Source organism: Schistocerca serialis, chromosome 4 (genome assembly GCF_023864345.2).
Source record: "Schistocerca serialis cubense isolate TAMUIC-IGC-003099 chromosome 4, iqSchSeri2.2, whole genome shotgun sequence".
Classification (NCBI taxonomy): domain Eukaryota; kingdom Metazoa; phylum Arthropoda; class Insecta; order Orthoptera; family Acrididae; genus Schistocerca; species Schistocerca serialis.
The window spans coordinates 208,424,355-208,445,284 of NC_064641.1; the positions used below are offsets into that span (position 1 = coordinate 208,424,355).

The window sequence follows — 20,930 nt, forward strand, 5'->3', positions numbered from 1 at the left end:
TGGAGCGTATGAATGAAATGTGAAACTATTTCCTAACGTAAAGCTTTTTGCTTGTAGTAGGCCAAATAGGTATTTCGTATTGGTACTTCGTGAATTATATTCTGACGTATTCTAAAAATGATCATTATTGCCAAAACAGTCTCGCTTATTTGGTGTGTGTTACAATTGCTGAAATATTAGAAAGACCCATGTAATGCTGTAGCAAGATTAGAGAGAAAAATCGGTAGGACCTAAGGATTGAAGAAATGTGTACTGTCTTGCCTGTCTCTTGTCTTTACTGGTTTTAGGTGTCCTATATTTAATTTTATGTCACACAGAAGAGCAAGTTATTAGCTAATAGGCACTAAAGAGTCCAGTTTTTCTGTAGAGTTCTTGTTCTCCTGGTTACAAGTAATCCTATCCAGTATTAATTGCGAGGGGTTTTTTACAAAAGAAAAGGGGGGGGGGCAGGATGTCAGACCGGCTGATTGGGAGCAGGAGAGGCAGCGCAGGACATTTTAATTTCCACTGTCCTGAAATAGTTTGATGGCATCAATTATAAAATATACAGCGAAATACAGTAACGTGCGGTATAACGATGTTGTCTGAAGATGCGTGGCACCTCACTGCAAACTTAAGACCAAATAACGTGTCTTACATTTCCTCGAAAATATATCTTTTATGTATCAGACTCTTCAGAAAGATGTGCGATACAAAATGAACTTATTTTTGACGTTCTGATGATGTGCAGAGTAGTCTGAGTTATAGTTGGGGGGGGGGGGGGGGTAGTCTCCACGTGACCCGTTTTTACGTTTAGTGATTTTGCTGTTTCCTCTTTGTTTACTGCTCTCACATCAAATGTAAGCAAGACGTATTTCTGTGGCTGGGAGCTATCAACATAATTAAAATACATCCACATAATTACAGAAGGGTAAACTATGTTACTAGTTTCAGATTTTATTTTATTTCCAACTTTCTGACAGTCAAGCAGTAATCGCCTTGCAGATCAATGAAGTTATTTTTGTCGGTTTGATAAACAAATTTGGCTTTTATTAAGCTTTCTTGCTGAGGCAGTCAATTTATTCTACACTATTGGCTAGTTTCAACTGTTCGCTGCATTACAGGTGCACATTTTCATCTGCTAGCACATATGGCATTATACCATAATAAAGAACCAAACATGAGATAATACAGTATTGGTACTCCAAGAAAATTTACGTCCCGAAAACCGCACTGGAAAGCTTCATATCTGGACAAGGCCTACGTCATTGAGAATCTGGACATACAAATGTGCTCTGTAAGATGAACTAAGCATTTTAGTATGGTTCATGAAATTCTGATGCTCGTGGAATGTCCTCTGATATCTTGTTTCTTTTATGACATAATGTAAGATCTTTTAATGTTTTACACATACGAACATACGGGCTTCCTACATCACCGTAGCTGCGCAAGCTCAGTGACGCCTCTTATCTGGCGCTCTCTGACAACTGCTGAAATGAATCTATTTCTAACAGGTCGCGGGAAAATATTGCGAATTGTTGTTCGGAAAGTGTTATTTTCAAAGTAAAGTTCCTTTTATGCAAGATGAACTATGTGCGAGAATGTACGATGGATTTCTTAAATCACAGAGTGTTTGGTCTCTTTTAAAAATCAACTCTTTGATGAGGAGCCATTTAGAAGAATTTCGAGCCCAGAAGATTAGTGATTTATGTCGGTATTAAAAATTTTGCTGGCGTATTTGCGTGATGTATCTTAAATTGTAACATGCGCTTAACAGATCAACATTATAAGCGACAGCTTTGCTTTTCTTGTAGCAACACTATGTATATTAATTTAAACCATTAACTTTTCCTGTTGGTGGAATTTGAATTTATACTTTCGTGATACGAAAATATGCAGCCCACATGTTGCTGCACATCAAAGATCTTTCCAAAATGCGATTTTTCCGCCTGAGTATCGTTTTCTAAAGTGCCGGGAAATTCTATGCTGCTGTATAAAACCATATCCTATCAGAGGATAAGTATACTGTCACTTAACATGGCAAAAGCTTATTTTCACCTGGGAGAAAATGTATTTATAACCTGGAGATGCGGGAAAAATCCGGGAATTTTTTCTCCTTGTCCACATATACACCCTGTTGGTGAACAATATTCAGTAATCGGTCAGGCAAACATCTTGCAAACCACTTCTTTAGTGGATGAAATACATTTCCGTAAGATTTTTCTTATGACTCTGTCTGGCATCAGCTTTTCCTACTATTTATTTTATGTGGTTATTTCATGTAAGGTCATTCCGGTTAGTTACAGTAATGGATTTCTTTTCCTGTTTATGCACAATGTGTTGCATTTATATATGTTCAGGGACAACTGCCAGAGACTGCATCATTCAGCTGTCTTTTGTAGGTCATTTTGCAAATTGATATTGTCTTCTGGCATTTATCTGCATCTCCATCTTCATGATTACTCAACAATTCACAATGAAGTGTCTGGCAGAGGGTTCATTGAACTACGTTCGGACTATTTTTCTCGAAAATCGCACCGGAAAAATGAACACACAAATATTTATATGCAAATTCTGAATTCTCTTATTTTATTACAATGATCATTCCTTCCTATGTAGGTGGGCAACAGCAAAATAATTTCGCTCACTGAGGACAAAGCTGGTGATTGAAATTTCATGAGAAGATCCTGCTGCATTGAAAAGCACCTTTGTTTTGGACTTAATGACTGTCATCTCAATTCATGTACCATATCCATGGTGCTCTCTACCCTATTTCACGGTAGTACTAAACAAGCTGCCCTTCTTTGAGCTTTTTCAGTGTCCTCTGTCGATCCTATCTGATGTGGATCCCGCACCTCACAGCAGTACTCCAGAAGAGGATGTACAAGTGTAGTGTAGGCAGTCTCTTTAGTAGACCTGTTGCATTTTATCAGTGTTCTGCAATAAATCGTAGTCTTTTGTTTGCTTTCCCCACAAGATTATCTATGTGGCCATTCCAACTTAAGTTCTGTAACTGTGATCCCTAAGCATTTAATTGAATGTACTGTCTGTAGATTTGTGTGGATTTTTGTGTAACCAAAATTTCGTTGATTCCTTTAGGTACTCAAGTGGATGAATTCATGCTTTTCGTTATTTGGAGTCAGTTACCACTCTTTGCACCGCACAGATATCTTGTCCAAGTCGTTTTGCAATTTGTTTTGATCGTATGATTACTTTATGAGGTGGTAAATGATGACTGCCTCATCTGCTAACAATCTAAGAATGCTACTCGGATAGTCTCCCAAATCGCTTATGTAGATTAGGAACAGCAGACGACCTATGACACTTCCTTGGGGAATGCCAGATATTACTTCTGTTTTACTGGATGACTTCCCGGCAGTTACTACGAACTGCGACTTTCTGACAGGAAATCGTAAATCCAGCCACACAACCGAGGTGATAGTCCATAGTCACAGAATTTGATTAGAAGTTGCTTGTGAAGTATGGTGTAAAAAGCCTTCTGTAAATCTAAAAATATGGAATCAGTTCGATATCCTCTGTCACTAACACTCATTACTTTGTAGGAATAAAGGGGGAACCACATCATATGCGAAAAGTCTTAAATTACCTTCATCTGTTCCATTAAAAGTGATGTGTTGAGTTTCATCTGCAGGGAAGTCTTGAATCTAGTTACAGAACTGACCTGCTCATATTTTTTTCACTAGATGGCATTGCATGACGGTGTCAAATGCCTTGCTGAAGTCGAGCAACATGGGATCAACCTGGTTGCTGATGTCTACAGCTCTTTGGATCTCTCAGAATAACAGAGCAAGCCGAGTTTTGCAAGATCTCTGTTTGCATAATTCTTGTTGATTTTTATGGGGGAGATTTTTATTCTTCAGAAACTTCACAATTCTTGATTATAAAACATATTCCATAATTCTACATCAGACTGACTTCATTGTACCAGCCTATAATTAATGCATTTGTCCTACAACCCTTCTTCAAAATTGGAATGATGTGCCCTTTTTTTCAATGTCTAGGTACCCTTCATTGCTCCAGTGACCTGTGATAAACTCCTACTAGAAGGGAAGCAAGCTCTTGCACATAATCTCTGTAGAGTCTTACAGGTATCTCATCTGATCTTGATGCCTTTCCACTACGAAGAGATTGTAGCTTTTTTCTATTCTGCTATCAGTTATCACAATATTTGCCATTTAGAAGTTCGTACAATGATTGACAGGAGGAGCTGTATTACGATACTCCGCGGTGAAAAAATTTTACAAGACCGATTCAGTATTTCAGCTCTCACTTTGTCATCTTCCATTTTGTTGCCCTTGTGATCACTGAGTGAGTAAATAGATGACGATTTCGAACCACTTACTGATTTTACACGAGACAGAAACCTCCTAGCATTTGTAGTCAGGTCAGTTGAAAAAATTTTTCTTTCCAAGTCATTGAATGCTCCTCTCATTGCTGTCTTTGTGCTTATTTTTGCTTCGTCCAGCTTTCGTTTGTTAACTTAGATTTTTACTTCTTTTGAATCTGTGATAAAGCTCTCATTGTTTATGTAGCAGTTTTCTAACATAGTTATTAACCCTTGCAATATCAAGGGGTAAGGGGTACTTTATCCCAACTTTTCAAAAATATTATAGTTTACTTTGTATTTCAAATTTTGGAAAAATATTTACTGTTTATAATGATCTCTTGTATCAGATTCTGCTATTGTTTTAAATATTTAAGTAAAACTTAAGTAAAAAATTCAAATCTTACAATTAGTAGTGAATGTGACTTTTTGCAACGATCGTATTCGTATTTTCAGGTTCAGGATCCTTCTTACGCAAATTTATGTCTTTAAAAAGTAGATTGTGAATAAAAGTCAAATACTATTAACGAAATTGGTATTTCTTAAATTTTTTGTGTGGTGGTCCTAAAGTACCCCTTCCCTTAGTGTACACATACACAGAAAATGTGTTGGTGTTGCCTCCTTCACGAGTTGGTTCTTAACTATCTGCTCAAAGTAATTTAGGACAAGACATTCGGAATAATGGCACATGAATCCTTGTCCCTGGCACCAGTTTCGATAAGGTGACGCTGGTATATAAAAGCATCCGATTATTTTTTTAAAAAAAAATTTTTATCCACTTTTCGTGCTTAAATTCACCCAGATTAAATCCTTAGTAACCTTCCTAGATATTATCGAATTCTTTACTGGAATAAATACGCCGCCACCATTGGTAACTAACCTCTCCCTCCGATAAATATTCCAATCTGAATTCAGGATTTCATTGCTATTAACTTCCTGCTTCAACCAACTTCCTGTTCCTAATACTAAGTGGGCATTACAACTTTCAATAAACCATACTAATTCTGGGACCGTGCCATTGATGCTCCTGCAGTTTATTAATATTATATTAATATCTTCCATTTTTTATCTGCTGGGAGGAGCATTCTCTGAGAATAATGTGACTGATGTATCTACCATTTCGACAGGTAGTTCAGCTCTGATCCCAAGGGGATCCTTTAACCTAAAAAAGTTCACATGTGTACACCCCACATACTCAGCTACCATAATAGTTGCTCCCTGCTTCAAACCAGAGGATTGCAATAGACTCTGGGTAGGATGCTGAAAATAGTGAGCTTAGCCTGCACCCCATAGGCTGTGCTAGCTGTCTTCTCCAAATCAGCCTTTTGCCTTCATGTACTGAAGACGGCCTCTGAAGTCAAGCAGCAGGCATTATTCGTGCTAGCATGAGCCACGATTTACAGGTGGTTCACCCATTTTGCTTGATAGCTGCTGTCAGAGCTGTCCACATTTCATACGAGATCCCCCTGTAGACATACAAAGTGCCCACTGTGATTCTTACGTGGCCTGCACAATCTTTCTTGCCTTAAATGCTATTTCCATTAGGGGCTCCATGATCCACCTAGCTTTGGATCTCCCATTGACTAGTGTACTTCTGCACTTGCCAAGACACAAATTGGAAGTAGTAACAGCTTGCCCATGCTAACGAACTAGTCTGGTGTTGTCAGACTGCACTGTATGTACCGTATTGTCTGAGTTTAGCATACATGAAGAAAGACACAATACACGGAATTGACACATGAAACAGAACTCTGCATAGTGAAGACAATACAGAATGTTGACAGCACTGCTAGTGTGCATTATACTGTAAGCTCTGCAACTGTTTGTAATGATCTGAAAGAAGTGAATGTGGATCAAAGACATGCACTATAATGTGACTTTTGTTGATCCTGCTACTTCCATCACCCACCATCCTGAGTGACTCCTTGGAGTCCATGAATGGTGTCCTCCTTCATGGTATGATGTTCACAAACATTAATGTGTTTCCTGTATTCCAGTGTCCAATTTTGCTCTGATTTTGAAGGTGGTACATTTTTATTATACTGTTTGTATTTGGTAAAACTCACTCAAAACTTGAGAGGGTGCTTGCTAAATGCTACAAAAATGCACAGACATGCCTTTTGTGGCTGTTGTACACATCCTGTGGATTGTCTTAAGAAAATATGCACAGTGAGTCTGCAAGCTCTATTTTTGTCTAAATTGTAAGAACTTGCTAAATAATATGCATGAGTCCTTAAAGTTGTCCATATGTCTTCAGCTTCTAATTGTTTAACGTGATGTCTTAATAATTGCAACCAGTGACCTTATGTACAACAGTGTGGTAATTCTGTTGCTCAACTTTAAATCTGGTATACTTTTTAGTTGCAGAAAGATCTTGCTGATAAAGATGACATCATAAAAGACCTTCAGAAGCAAGTAGGACAGGAAACAGTTTTGCGACAACAATTGGATGAGAGAACTGTTCAAGGAGCCTCAATGGCTGCACAACTCCAGGTGGCTCAGGATGGATTAAAAGTGTTACAGGCAAATACTGCTGGCTACAAAACAAAATTGGTTGAAGTGGAAAAGAAAAGCCGCAATTTTTCTGCTACAATTTCAAAGCAAGAAGGTATCATCCAGCAGTTAAAACATGTAAGTACCTGCTCTCCCCCCCCCCCCCCCCCCTCTCTCTCTCTCTCTCTCTCTCTCTCTCTCTCTCTCTTTGTGTGTGTGTGTGTGTGTGTGTGTGTGTGTGTGTGTGTGTGTACATTATTTGGGTTTCATACAGTATTGCAATAATAATACTGTAAATTCCTGATTGGATAAGTGACCTTCCGTCACTTGTTTTACATTTCAGTAAATTTTTTTTCATATCTTAACTTCTAATGTTTTAACACTGTTTTGTGATACATACTCTGTATTTTCTTATTAGTAATTTTTTATTCTTTTTATGGCGCAGAATTTATCCAAATGGAAGAGGAGTTAGAGACTTAGACAACATACTGATACTAATAAACAGAGTGTTTGGGACGGGGGGGAACTGTCTTTAATTTTTATCTACGATGCTCTCAACACTGCATGAATACATTAAAGTTGGATTTATGCTTGCCAATGCATGACACAGTATCACACACCCTTTGTGTTGCTATACCTGTCGAAAATTTGAACACAAAACGTTTGTATGTGGAAGCAAAATGCCTTGCTCTAGCAAGCACCCACTGCGCTGTAAGGATGAGGTGAAAAAATGCAATAACTGAAGTTCATCAAATAAATAATAAATACTGAAGCTTGGAAGGTATTTCATGCACAGCAGCCCAAAGAGTTTGCTACATTGTTTACCTCTACCCATGAAAAACCATGCTAATATCACAGTGCTATACAGACAGATGATGATATCTCTCTACAGATGCAGAGGTGATGTGATCTGGTTGACAAGGGTTTGTGCATTGGAAAGGCTTTGTAAATGAAAGACTCAATTAAAAAATAATAAAACCAGTATATTCATTATACTCAGTACAGATGGGCACACCCAGGTCAGTCATTGAGGCTGTCAGCTAGTCTTGGCAGGCTATGAGGTAAAGTTAATTTTGTGTTAGAAAAAAAAAGTCATAGGAATGGAGTCACATCATTGCTAGCTGGAAGCCGGGGCCAGAGTGTGTCTAGACTATAACTGAAGCTCCAAGTGGTGATTAACAGACCTCACGTGTTTTCTTTCCCATGTTCCCTATTAACTACCCACATTGGGTTCATAATGGATATGTTGTCGGCAGATAACTTTTTACAATAACAACCAACCTCTGCTGAAGTGATGACCCTATTTGGCAGGTAGACAACAACGAATTACACTTGAGCATTAAAAGAAAATATCAAAATGAAAAATTTGAAATAAAGGTTAGACTGGCTAGGCGACCTGCACACAGCTACATGTGCTATCCGTAACTGTTAATAAAGTGTTTCACAATTCCTATTACAGGCTTCTACAATTTGTAGAGAGGACTTAGTAGATATAGTTTCGATAAGGAAATGTACCGTTTGGATTCGCAATAAGTTTGAAGATCAGACCACTTTCATCAGACCACTTTCAAAGTGCCTGTTTCACAGTAGGCACATGAACTGACAAGAGTTCACTGTCATCAGTCTCTGTTCTACCTGGGACATCACATACCAGTTTTGTTGAACTGCCACAGCTACAATAATTTGGCATGTTTGCAACTAGGAGGGTTGACAGTGGTGCTCCAAGGACATGCTGCACTATCAACTTTGAACAGGATGTCCTTCATCACAAAAAAGAGAACCCGACAATGAGTAGTTGACAGATTGCCCTTGCCAAGAGTTCCTGTGCAGCAGCACACAGGTCAATGCTCATTGTCTCTGTTGTGTGCATACCATGAAGCAGATACAAAAATGGTTTGATCTTCAAACTTATTTTACATCCAAACAGCAAACAGTAAACAGTAATTTCACAGAAATGGGTTCCTTATCAATACTTTATCTACAAAGACCCCTCTACAAGCCCGAGAAGCCTGTATAGGCATTTTGACCTGTGAACAAAAGGATAAGTAGAACAAAAGTAGGTCATTGACTCACCATTCAGCAGTAATGTTTCCTGCCATGTCCCATACCCTCCCCTCAAAGAGAAGAAAGCCTGTAGGTAAAAGAACACATGCTTTGAGGTAACAAAACTAATATATTTATTGTATGGCAAATTTCCTATGTTTGATGACGCAGATTGTCCTGAAATGAAACTTGACAGACAGACCATAAAATGATCAACCTTCTATAAATGTCTTGGTCTCATTACCAAGATGGAAAGATAAAGATAAAATTAACCCGAAAATGGTCCCATTATTCAAGAGAATATGGATTGATCAAGAGGGCTGCAGAAGAATTGAAGCTCCTTGCACAGGAAACACCTTAATGTTTTTGTCTCCAAGAGAGACATTTTAAAGATATGGATGCACCTGTGTTATGGGGCTACAATGAACTAGTTAGTGACTAATCCAATTGTGGGATGATTCTTTTTACTAATGTTGTGAACTTCTTCTCACCAATCCCACTTTCACTGTCTTTCTAACTTTTGAAATCACTGAAAATAAAAAACTGTCACTGTGGTAAAAAACACATAGGACAAACAATATGCTGTGTACAAGAACAGTGTATCAAACACCCACACAGCAAAACTGCAGAGGTGAAACTTTGTATTTCCACTGGCCATTCCATGGATCATAGAGAAGTCAAAATCTGGTCACAGCCTCATTTGCGATTCAGTGATCAAGGAAGCAGTGGAAATACAATTAGCAGGATTGTATCCTGAGAAGCTACATTTCACTAGATTATCACTCACTTGGTACACTTCCATGTTGTTGTTGTGGTCTTCAGTTCTGAGACTGGTTTGATGCAGCTCTCCATGCTACTCTATCCTGTGCAAGCTTCTTCATTTCCCAGTACCTACTGCAACCCACATCCTTCTGAATCTGCTTAGTGTATTCATCTCTTGGTCTCCCTCTATGATTTTTACCCTCCACGCTGCCCTCCAATACTAAATTGGTTGTCTCTTGATGCCTCAGAACATGTCCTACCAACCAATCCCTTCTTCTAGTCAAGCTGTGCCACAAACGTCTCTTCTCCCCAATCCTACTCAATACCTCCTCATTAATTATGTGATCTACCCATCTAATCTTCAGCATTCTTCTGTAGCACCACATTTCAAAAGCTTCTATTCTCTTCTTGTCCAAACTACTTATCGTCCATGTTTCACTTCCATACATGGCTACACTCCATACAAATACTTTCAGAAACGACTTCCTGACACTTAAGTCTATACTCGATGTTAACAAATTTCTCTTCTTCAGAAACGCTTTCCTTGCCATTGCCAGTCTACATTTTATATTATCTCTACTTTGACCATCATCAGTTATTGTGCTCCCCAAATAACAAAACTCCTTTACTAGTTTAAGTGTCTCATTTTCTAATCTAATTCCCTCAGCATCACCCAACTTAATTCGACTACATTCCATTATCCTCGTTTTACTTTTGTTGATGTTCATCTTATATCCTCCTTTCAAGACACTGTCCATTCCATTCAACTACTCTTCCAAGTCCTTTGCTGTCTCTGACAGAATTACAATGTCATCGGCGAACCTCAAAGTTTTTATTTCTTCTCCATGGATTTTAATACCTACTCCGAATTTTTCTTTTGTTTCCTTCACTGCTTGCTCAATATACAGATTGAATAACATCGGGGATAGGCTACAACCCAGTCTTACTCCCTTCCCAACCACTGCTTCCCTTTCATGCCCCTCAACTCTTATAACTGCCATCTGGTTTCTGTACAAATTGTAAATAGCCTTTCGCTCCCTGTATTTTACCCCTGCGACCTTCAGAATTAGAAAGAGAGTATTCCAGTCAACATTGTCAAAAGCTTTCTCTAAGTCTACAAATGCTAGAAACTTAGGTTTGCCTTTCCTTAATCTAGCTTCTAAGAAAGTCGTAGGGTCAGTATTGCCTCACGTGTTCCAATATTTCTACGGAATCCAAACTGATCATCCCCAAGGTCGACTTCTACCAGTTCTTCCATTCGTCTGTAAAGAATTCACGTTAATATTTTGCAGCAGTGACTTATTAAACTGATAGTTCGGTAATTTTCACATCTGTCAACACCCGCTTTCTTTGGGATTGGAATTATTATATTCTTCTTGAAGTCTGAGGGTATTTCGCCTGTCTCATACATCTTGCTCACGAGATTGTCAGGACTCGCTCTCCCAAGGCTGTCAATAGTTCTAATGGAATTTTGTCTACTCCTGGGGCCTTGTTTCAACCAGGTCTTTCAATGCTCTGTCAAACTCTTCACGCAGTATCATATCTCCCATTTCATCTCCATCTTCATCCTCTTCCATTTCTATAATATTGTCCTCAAGTACATCACCCTTGTATAGGCCCTCTATATACTCCTTCCACCTTTCTGCTTTCCCTTCTTTGCTTAGAACTGAGTTTCCATCTGAGCTCTTGACATTCATACAAGTGGTTCTCTTTTCTCCAAAGGTCTCTTTAATTTGCCTGTAGGCAGTATCTATCTTACCCCTAGTGAGATAAGCCTCTGCATCATTACATTTGTCCTGTAGCCATCTCTGCTTAGCCATTTTGCACTTCCTGTCGATCTCATTTTTGAGACGTTTGTATTCCTTTTTGCCTGCTTCATTTACTGCATTTTTATATTTTCTCCTTTCATCAATTAAATTCAGTATTTCTTCTGATACCCAAGGATTTCTACTGGCCTTTGTCTTTTTATGTACTTGATCCTCTGCTGCATTCACTACTTCATCCCTCAAAGCTACCCATTCTTCTTCTACTGTATTTCTTTCCCCCATTCCTGTCAATTGTTCCTTTATGCTCTGAAACACTGTACAAACTCTGGTTTAGTCAGTTTATCCAGGTCCCATCTCTTTAAATTCCCACCTTTGTGCAGTTTCTTCAGTTTTAATCTATAGTTCATAACCAATAGATTGTGGTCAGAGTCCACATCTGCCCCTGGAAATGTCTTACAATTTAAAACCTGGTTCCTAAATCTCTGTCTTACCATTATATAATCTATCTGAAACCTGTCAGTATCTCCAGGCTTCTCCCATATATACAACCTTCTTTTATGATTCTTGAACCAAGTGTTAGCTATGATTAAGTAGTGCTCAGTGCAAAATTCTACCATGCGGCTTTCTCTTTCATTCCTTAATCCCATTCCACATTCACCTACTACGTTTCCTTCTCTCCCTTTTCCTACTATCGAATTCCAGTCACCCATGGTTATTAAATTTTCGTCTCCCTTCACTATCTGAATAATTTCTTTTATTTCATCATACGTTTCTTCAATTTCTTCGTCATCTGCAGAGCTAGTTGGCATATAAACTTGTACTACTGTGGTCGACGTGGGCTTTGTGTCTATCTTGGCCACAATAATGCGTTCACTATGCTTTTTGTAGTAGCTTACCTGCACTCCTATTTTTTATTCATTATTAAACCTACTCTTGCATTACCCCTATTTGATTTTGTATTTATAACCCTGTATTCACCTGACCAAAAGTCTTGTTCCTCGTGCCACCGAACTTCACTAATTCCCACTATATCTAACTTGAACCTATCCATTTCCCTTTTTAAATTTTCTAACCTTCCTGTCCGATTAAGGAATCTGACATTCCACGCTCCGATCCGTAGAGTGCCAGTTTTCTTTCTCCTTTTGCTTTCTCCTTTCTTTCTCCTTTCACTTCCATAGGTTAGGATGTATCTGCATCTCAACTGGTACAACATATCTCTTGGACGTCTCCCATTTTGCAGCACCAGTGGCATGTTAAACGCCACTGGAGGCATGTGCTGCGTACATTGTGAAGGAAGCATTGCTTAAAACCAGCCCCTAGCAGTGCCACTGACATGGCACATCTTAACTGGTGAGGTTTTCACAAAATTGTCCAGGTCATAAAGCTAGTAAAGGCCCCACCAGAGGTGGTGTGAGATCCTGTGTGACTGAAGTCGGAGAGGTGACTGCTTGGAAGACATCCGTCATAAACAAACTCTAGGCATAGTGGAGAGTTTCATAGGCATTGCTTTCCTCAGAGAGGAATCTGATTCCCACAATATGTTGTTTCTCACTTCAGAGTCAAGGGTGAAACACGCCTTAACTTTCCTGATTAGTGTGTCTGCCCGTACAAACATTTAAGATTGCAATTCCTTCTTAACTGATAGACTGGCGTACTTTTTCAGCTATCAAAAACCTAGCTGCAATAATATGTTTCTCCATTGGAAAATGTTCTTGGTACGCCTTGGACACAGTGCAAACTAACTTAAATCCGCATTCTAAAGCAATGTCTAGCCCACACCACATCAAAGTTCCGCCTATGACAGAAGGAGTCCATGATACTAGCACCTGAACCAAATTGGTTGCACACTTGCTGTGCACTTCACAGATCACATCTCAACTGGCTTGAGCTGGCCCTTGACTGGCTTCAGCTGGCCCTTGACCGGCTTGTATACTGGATTGTGGCATGGTCTTGTCAAAGGGCATGTTTAATACCAAGTGCTCTCTAGGTTGGGGTGCCACAGCAGTCAACAGTAATGTTGTACCAACTACGTAGTTTCTATAGTAGCATTGGGCAGTGCTTATACATTATTTATTGTAAAGGATCTAAGCTGGGCAATATTCTTACTTGCTCCACTGTTTTCCCTGATTGTGGCTTCAAGTTGTGCATACCCGAGCAATTAACAAATTATGACATTAACGTGTGCAATTATTAAGCGACTGGGGCTGGTGAGAACTCGTTAAAGAAGAATATTTGTTATATTCTCAGACTCGTGTCCACAAGGAGATAGAAAACCAAAGGCAAGAAAGACAGTGTTGTGCTAGTTGCCAGGATGTAGCAGGATAGAGGCAAATAATGCAGCCAACAAAGAAGCCATGACTGTATGCAAAGAAAGGACTGTAATACAGTGGCCCATTCCCACATGCTATCATCTCTCTGTTGAGTAAAAGAATAATGTGTCAGTGGGACAACTGCCAAATCAACCACCTCACCTCGACACAAAACTATTACTATCCATAGCGATTATATGAAGTGTTGCTTCCTGGGGTAAGAAGGTTCTATTGCACATATACACTCATCTTCCTTCCCCATCAAGTTGATCAGCTAATTTATAAACATTGTGGAGTATCACTGTCTGTATAACATATTTTAACAATATGTGCTTTATTTGATGATGAGGTCAGCACTCATTTTATGTAGAGATTTCCCTCTTAATTTAGATGAGAAGTGTAACACATCTTTTGCTTCCTTTTTGAAGGATTTCAAAAGTTCCCTTGAATTGACTGCCTTTTGCTCTCCCATGTTTTAAAATTATCATCAGTGATCACACCTGTACACCCATGCACACTGAGTGGTACTGTTTGTTTAACATCAGACGTACACCTTAAGCATTGTTGTATGATTCATTTGTCATTTATAGTTGACCAATATTAAATTATGATGATTAAAGTGCCATCTATTGCTACATGTTTTAACTACTTATTTTTCTTCTGCTGTACATTTTCCCCCTTCTTTGATAATATTCTACTACAAATTGATGTCATTCTGACCAGTGGTGTTATTCCTACAGCTTTTTGAAAGCTTAACTTTAATTATAGCCACCCTGTATATATTCCTCACTGTCATTTTTTGTTAAGAATATCAGCTTAGTCCCAAGAATAAGCATCTTTCATTCAGTTAATACTTGGCAGAAATCAAACCTCCATTTGGATCGGTCTTCCCTAACTCTTCTGCAGAAAGGTGTGCAGTATGCTTCTGCATCCATTTTCAATAAGCTACCACAAAAATTTAAAAATCTTAGCAGTAATCCACATGCTTTCAAATCAAAACTGAAGAGCTTCCTCATGGGTCACTCCTTCTGTTCTTCAAGGAGTTCCTTAAAAAATGAAGCTGATTATTGTTGTATTGTTGATTCCGTTTACTTAAACTTATGGCTTGACTTTTTTCTGGTTCATAAACATTTTACTTTTATCTGTTATTAGTTTTATATTGTAATTTTATGTACTGACACGTTATATGACTTTGGAGATTTGCTCCTCAATTTGGTCCTGTGGAACTTCACATGTAAATAAAGAAATTAATAAATAATACAATGTCATTGAGAAAGGTCCATATTCTTTATTTTTTATTTGTAAACTTTAGTTCCTTCTCGAAATTTTTCTTTTACATTCTGTACTACTTGTTCAGTGTACAGAATGAATAACATTGTGGATAGGCAAAAACCCTGCCTCTCCCCTTCTCAACCATTGCTTTCCTTTCTTGTCCTTTGACTCTTTATAAAACTGCTGTCTGGTTTTTTTACATGTTGTGAAAATATTTTACTCCCTCTATTTTACTCCTGCCACCTTCAGAATTTCAAAGAATGTATTCCAGCAACATTGATGACTGGCTCTTCAAAGGATGTCAGAGGATTTCTGGGGGAATTTCGTGTACTCCAGGAGGCTTGTTTTGGCTTAGGTTTTTCAGTGCTCTGTCAAATACTTATCACAGTATCGTATTTCCCGTATCATCTTTATCTACTTCCACGTCTTTTCTTTCTTCTACGTCTTTGTCTTGAAGTACATTTCCCTTGTTTAGCCCCTCCATATAGTCCTCCTTTGCTTAGCACTGAGTTTTCCATCAGAGCTCTTGATACTCATACTGCTGCTTCTCTTTTCTCCAAAGCCCTCTTTGATTTTTCTGGAGTTGGTACCTCTCTACCCCTAGATATATGAGGGGCATGCAAAATCCGAGAGATGGCACCACTGGCGCGTATCGAGATTGTGTTTAGTTAGTAGCATCTTTGGAAAGAACGCACACCAAGTTTCAGCCATATTGGTATATTTCTTTTTGTTTGGCATTCGTGTGAATCAAGGAAGTCGAGTGATTGTCAAAAAATGGATGAAAGAATTTTGTGTGGTGATTAAACATTACTTTATGAAAGGCAAAATGCTTCAGGAGATTAAAGAGAAGCTTGATAAACATCACAGTGACTCTGCACCTTCAATTAGAACAGTTTATAAGTGGTTTCAAAATTTTCGGAGTTACCATATGGGCACAAGCGATACTGAATGTTCTGGATGCCCTGTGGAGGTTACGACTCCAGAAATCATTGATAAAATCCACAATATGGTGATGGATGACAGAAGAGTTAAGGTGCGTAAGATTGCTAGTGCTTTGGGCATATCGAATGAACGGGTACGTAATATTTTGCATAAACCTTTGTACGTGAGAAAGCTATCCGCAAGATGGTTTCTGTGATCGCTCACACTTGACCAAAAACGGAATCTTGTGAAGTGTTGCAAGGATGGTTTGCAGCTGTTCAGGAAGAATACATGGGACTTCAAGCATTGTTTTGTTACTGTGGATGAAACATGGATACATTACTATACTCCTGAGACCAAAGGACAATCTAAACAATGCTTTACCAAGGGAGAATCTTCACACAAAAAGGCGAAGACCATTCCTTCAGCCGGCAATTGGACCACAAAAAAGTCCTTTTCCATCACGACAATGCACCAGCACACACCTCAACTGTTGTGGTCGCAAAATTAATGGAAATAGGATTCCAAATCATTTCACATACCCCTTATTCTGCAGACTTTGTACCCTCGGACTACTACTTGTTTCCCAATTTGAAGAAATAGCTGGTGGGACAAAGATTTTATTCAAATGAGGAGGTGATTGCAGCAACTAATATCTATTTTGCAGACTTGGACAATTCCTATTATTCGGAAGGGATCAACAAATTAGAACAGCATTGGACGAAGTGCATAAGTCTAAAAGGAGACTGTGCCGGTAAATAAAAAAGGTTTACCCCAAACACATAAGTAGTTTTTATTTTTGCATGGACTTTTCAAACGCCCCTTGTACATGCTTCTAAAGATTAACATTTGTCCTCTAGCTCATAGCAGCTTACTTTCATACTTATTTTCTTATTCATTACTAGACCTACTCCTGCATTATTTCTTCATCCCTCCACTGAGCTCCATGATCCCCACTGTATCTAACTTCAACCTATCCAGTTCACTTTTTAGATTTTCTAACCTCTTCTCGATTCCCCTTTCTTCTACCACCCATGTTAAAAATTAATTTACCGAATAAGTGTTCACTTGCAGAAATATATACTCTATGTAAATTTAATGTTTGCCATGATCTAAATTCACTGGCGTAAAGCTTCATAATACTCTTTGAACAACTTCTGTGAAGTTAAAATACCCTTTTTCGTGTTCAGAGTTTGGAAATTGACTACTTTCTTATTTTTATTTGAATTACTATAGATGCTGGATGACATGCAACGTCGTCTTGAGCATGCTGACCTACAAATAAGGAATCTGCAGCGCGATAATGAAATACTGCGGAACGTGCAGATTCGCTCTGTAGCCCAACAGGAATTGCTAACTGTTGAACGACAAAGAACTGACTTGTTATTCAGCCATCTAGAAAAACTACAAAGTAGTATTAACCAGTCTGAAGAGGAGGGTCGTTTACGTTTGCAATCCTCACTTGAGAAATATGTAGCTGAGTGTGCGGAATTGAAGCTGAAGTTGCAGGTAAGATTTCTCAAAAATATCTGATTTTGCTATTGAGTTCTTTTCTTTAATATATTTTCATTTGTCTGTTACTGCAATTTCGTGTAAAATTGACATCCTGCCTCACCTTTATTCTTTTGTATATTTTACAAGATTCCTCCTTTCCATATTATAATTTCAACATAAAAAAATTTAACAGTTTACCTCATACAGGAGATGCCATGAATACCAGTGACTGACATAGGAAACAATTAGCGACACTAATGGGAACACACAACAACAAAAAACATATCTTTAGTATCCACAAACTGCAAATTTTTGATTGAAATAAAGGCAAGGTGTAGAAAGAAGGATAAGTGGAGAAACTAAAGTACAAATCATGAGGGAAAGAAGTTGTGAATAATTTTTGTACTTTTTGGCAGGTGGGGTATTGGTGTGATGTCTGTCTTTTTGTCTCGAGTGTGTTACAACAACCACGTTTCACCTCGTCACAGTAGAGCTCAGAAAACCTTCAAATTCAAGCTGCTTAAAAAACTGGTGAACACTATTGGCCTGATTTTTCTTGTGCTCCTGTGTCAGCTATTTTGGGGTCCATCATGTGCACAGTCTCTGGTATCCCAGTGTTTCTGTGAGTGCCTTGTATAAGAGAGATATGGAAAGTTGTGAGAACATCACAGAAATTTCATCCGATATCAGTCGGTGGCCTTCACAAACGGTTTCCTCGATTATTTTTTTTTTTTTATTTTTTTTTTTTATTTATTATTATTTTTTTTTTTTAATTATTATATAAACACAAACTTATCAGTCAAAATAGAAGATCTTCCATTCATCTGTTCACCATGAACATTTATTCTCTTTCCACTAAACTCACTACACTGCTTGAACACACTTATTCTGTTCATAGCCCGTTTGCCGTAAACTGTTCTGATTCCTGAAAAAAATTTGGTAGGTGTCATTCAAAATAAGAAGCGGATCACAGCATGTGGCTTGCACATGGTGGGATTTCTTACCAACATTTTTCATGCAACTGGACAGTGCAACATGAATTACATTCTACCTTGCTCATGTGATGCTCATTCTGATCAGGGGCACCACCTCTACCACTAACAAGGGAGTGGTCCAATAATAAGACACGTCGAAATGTACCCTGAAATATTTTACACAGGAAGAAGACAGTGAAAAAATGCAGTGGCAAAATTTTAGCTGCTAAGAGGCACTGCGAGCATTTAAAAAAGAAGAAGAAGAAGAAGAAGAAGAAGAAGCTGAAAATTGCCAAATTTGTAGTGCACCAGGCAGCAGTAGAAATGTACACCACTGCTGGTGCTGCAGCAACTGACATGTGCAACTAGGATCACACACAGCCGAGGTCGGTGGTACCTTTGTAAACAGGAAACACTATACAACCTGATTGTAACTTGTAAAGGATGTTTCAGGTTACCATTCGTTGATACTCGTAGTTTCTCTGACACTACAGTACACAGTTACTATTCTCTTTAATTAACCACTCAGGTAACATCTACTACAAATTAACAGTTGCTTTTTGCAGTATTGGGAAGTAAGCTGAATTAATATTTACTGTGCTTTTGTAAGATAGGCCTGCCGGTTGTACTTTTCTTTTCTTCCAGTTTCATGGTAATGTGGAATTGAATTAACGTTCTCAATTTAGTAACGATGAAATATGAAGAATGTGGTTTCCAGCCAAAATCACATACTTCTCCTGAGGACGTACATAGGTGTCATTTGTTAGTTGAGTTCCTTGACATTCATTCGAATGTTATTGATATTTGGTTTGAAATTGTGGATACATTAGAAGAAATACGAAATAACTGTGATAACTCCATGAATTGTGGTTCTGAAGAAGAACACCTTCAAAGTCGAAAAAAGGATATGTACTGCAATAGCTTTCAGCGGCAAAGAAAAGGCAGTGAAATGTTTGTTAAACAAAGGAGGGAAAGAATGCTTGAAGTTACGCAGTATGCAAAGGCGTTTTCGCTTCGTAAAATCAGAGCATGAACTGTACAAATAGCAGAATGAATTTTATGAAGTGAAAAATATGCTCCAAATGGAAACCAGAACCATCTGAATGAAAAACTGTTCGAAAGATTTAGAACTGCTCGTGAGAGGCTACGCAGCGTTGCCAATGGAGATCTACGAGGCTGGGCCCTTCGAATTGCATCTGACATGAGTGTTGATAATTTCCAGGCTTCGGTGACCTGGTTATGCAGGTTCAAGAAATTGTACAGAATGGGAAGTCACAAAATTATCGGTTTTACGTGACGTAAACGTGTAGAGCAGCTGACAGTGATAGTGCTATAGAGAAATTCATAGCTGATGTAAATAAAGACTAAACTTGCTGTTATCCCCGCAGCTGCTGTTTATAATGCTGATCAGTCAGGTTTCTTGAAAGGACTGTGTGCACACTGCAGTGATAAGTATGAGTGCTTTACTGTTTCCACAGCTTTATATCTGTCGTCAAGAATCACAAGGCAAAAAAATAAAAAAAATAAAAATGGACTGTTTAGTTGGAAAAATGTTGTAATCGATGTACCAAAATCTGGAAAAATGGGAAAGAATAATTTTCAACATTTTGTTAGAAATGTATTCCTACCAGCTGCAGAAACTAATTCATTGCTTTTGTTAGATTCATGGGCTGGCTGTAATGATGCCTCTGTTTTTGTGGAGGATGACGAAAAATCTACAGATTAATGTGGATTCCCCGTGGTACTACTAGAATTTTTTCAACAGTGTAAAGCATTTTTCAGGAAATAATCAGACAACATAATTTCCGACACCTCTCTCTCATTTCAGGTTTATCAGTGGAACAGTATTCTTAAGCTCCAGTCATTTGTGGATGACCAGTTTCTTTCGCCACGTTGTACGAATTTGAAGTATGCCTGGTATACAGTTCAGTAAGCAGAACAATGGCCGGGAACTTTTTTGACTCCATCCCACTTCTGTCTAAATAAAAATGGTGGTTAATGCGAAGTGCCTGACTGCAATTTTTCCTTTGTTCTGTGTGCCTGATGCAAGAAAAATGTTTGTTTTTGTCTTTCAGTAGACACTTCGCGTTTTTGTGGCAACTACAGGGAATAAACAAAGGACTGTTTCACTGATAGTCAGATTTACAGCACTCGAGCATTATTATAAGGAATGGCTTACAAGAATTGTTGTAAAATGTAGTACTGCAAGAGACATTTCATTTCAACAAATTACAAGTCCTCGTTGATGGAAGTTGTCTGTGACATCAAACACTGCCATGATTTTATTTTCTCTGCTAGCCACTTTTATCAGAATTACATGTACAAGAATTGAACTGTCGATTTGAAGTTATTCAAAGAAAATGTTTGTATAGTTTAATCCAGGATTTCTCCGGAGAAAACAACCTAACAAGCACGAGCAAAAGAGAATTCTGTCTGGTGTACCCAGTAGGCCTCTTGCAGGTCTTTCAACTGGACGCCTCTGCAGCTGCTTATGTGTCCCTAACCTTCCCCAGTCACTTAATAGAAAAAGGGAGACCTGCTGTTTAATGTGGAATCCGAATCACGTCTTTCG

At 38.4% G+C, this 20,930-nt stretch overlaps 1 protein-coding gene across 2 annotated transcripts in view; it reads left to right on the top strand.

The window, feature by feature from the left end:
- Nucleotides 1-20,930, top strand: part of LOC126473675 (nucleoprotein TPR-like) — a 398,029-nt gene that overhangs the window by 122,526 nt on the left and 254,573 nt on the right. For both annotated transcript variants that reach the window (XM_050100910.1, XM_050100911.1), the window contains exons 11-12: nt 6,686-6,955; nt 17,127-17,399. In XM_050100910.1, coding sequence (XP_049956867.1) covers nt 6,686-6,955; nt 17,127-17,399 — 543 coding nt within the window. The remainder of the gene's footprint in view (nt 1-6,685; nt 6,956-17,126; nt 17,400-20,930) is intronic.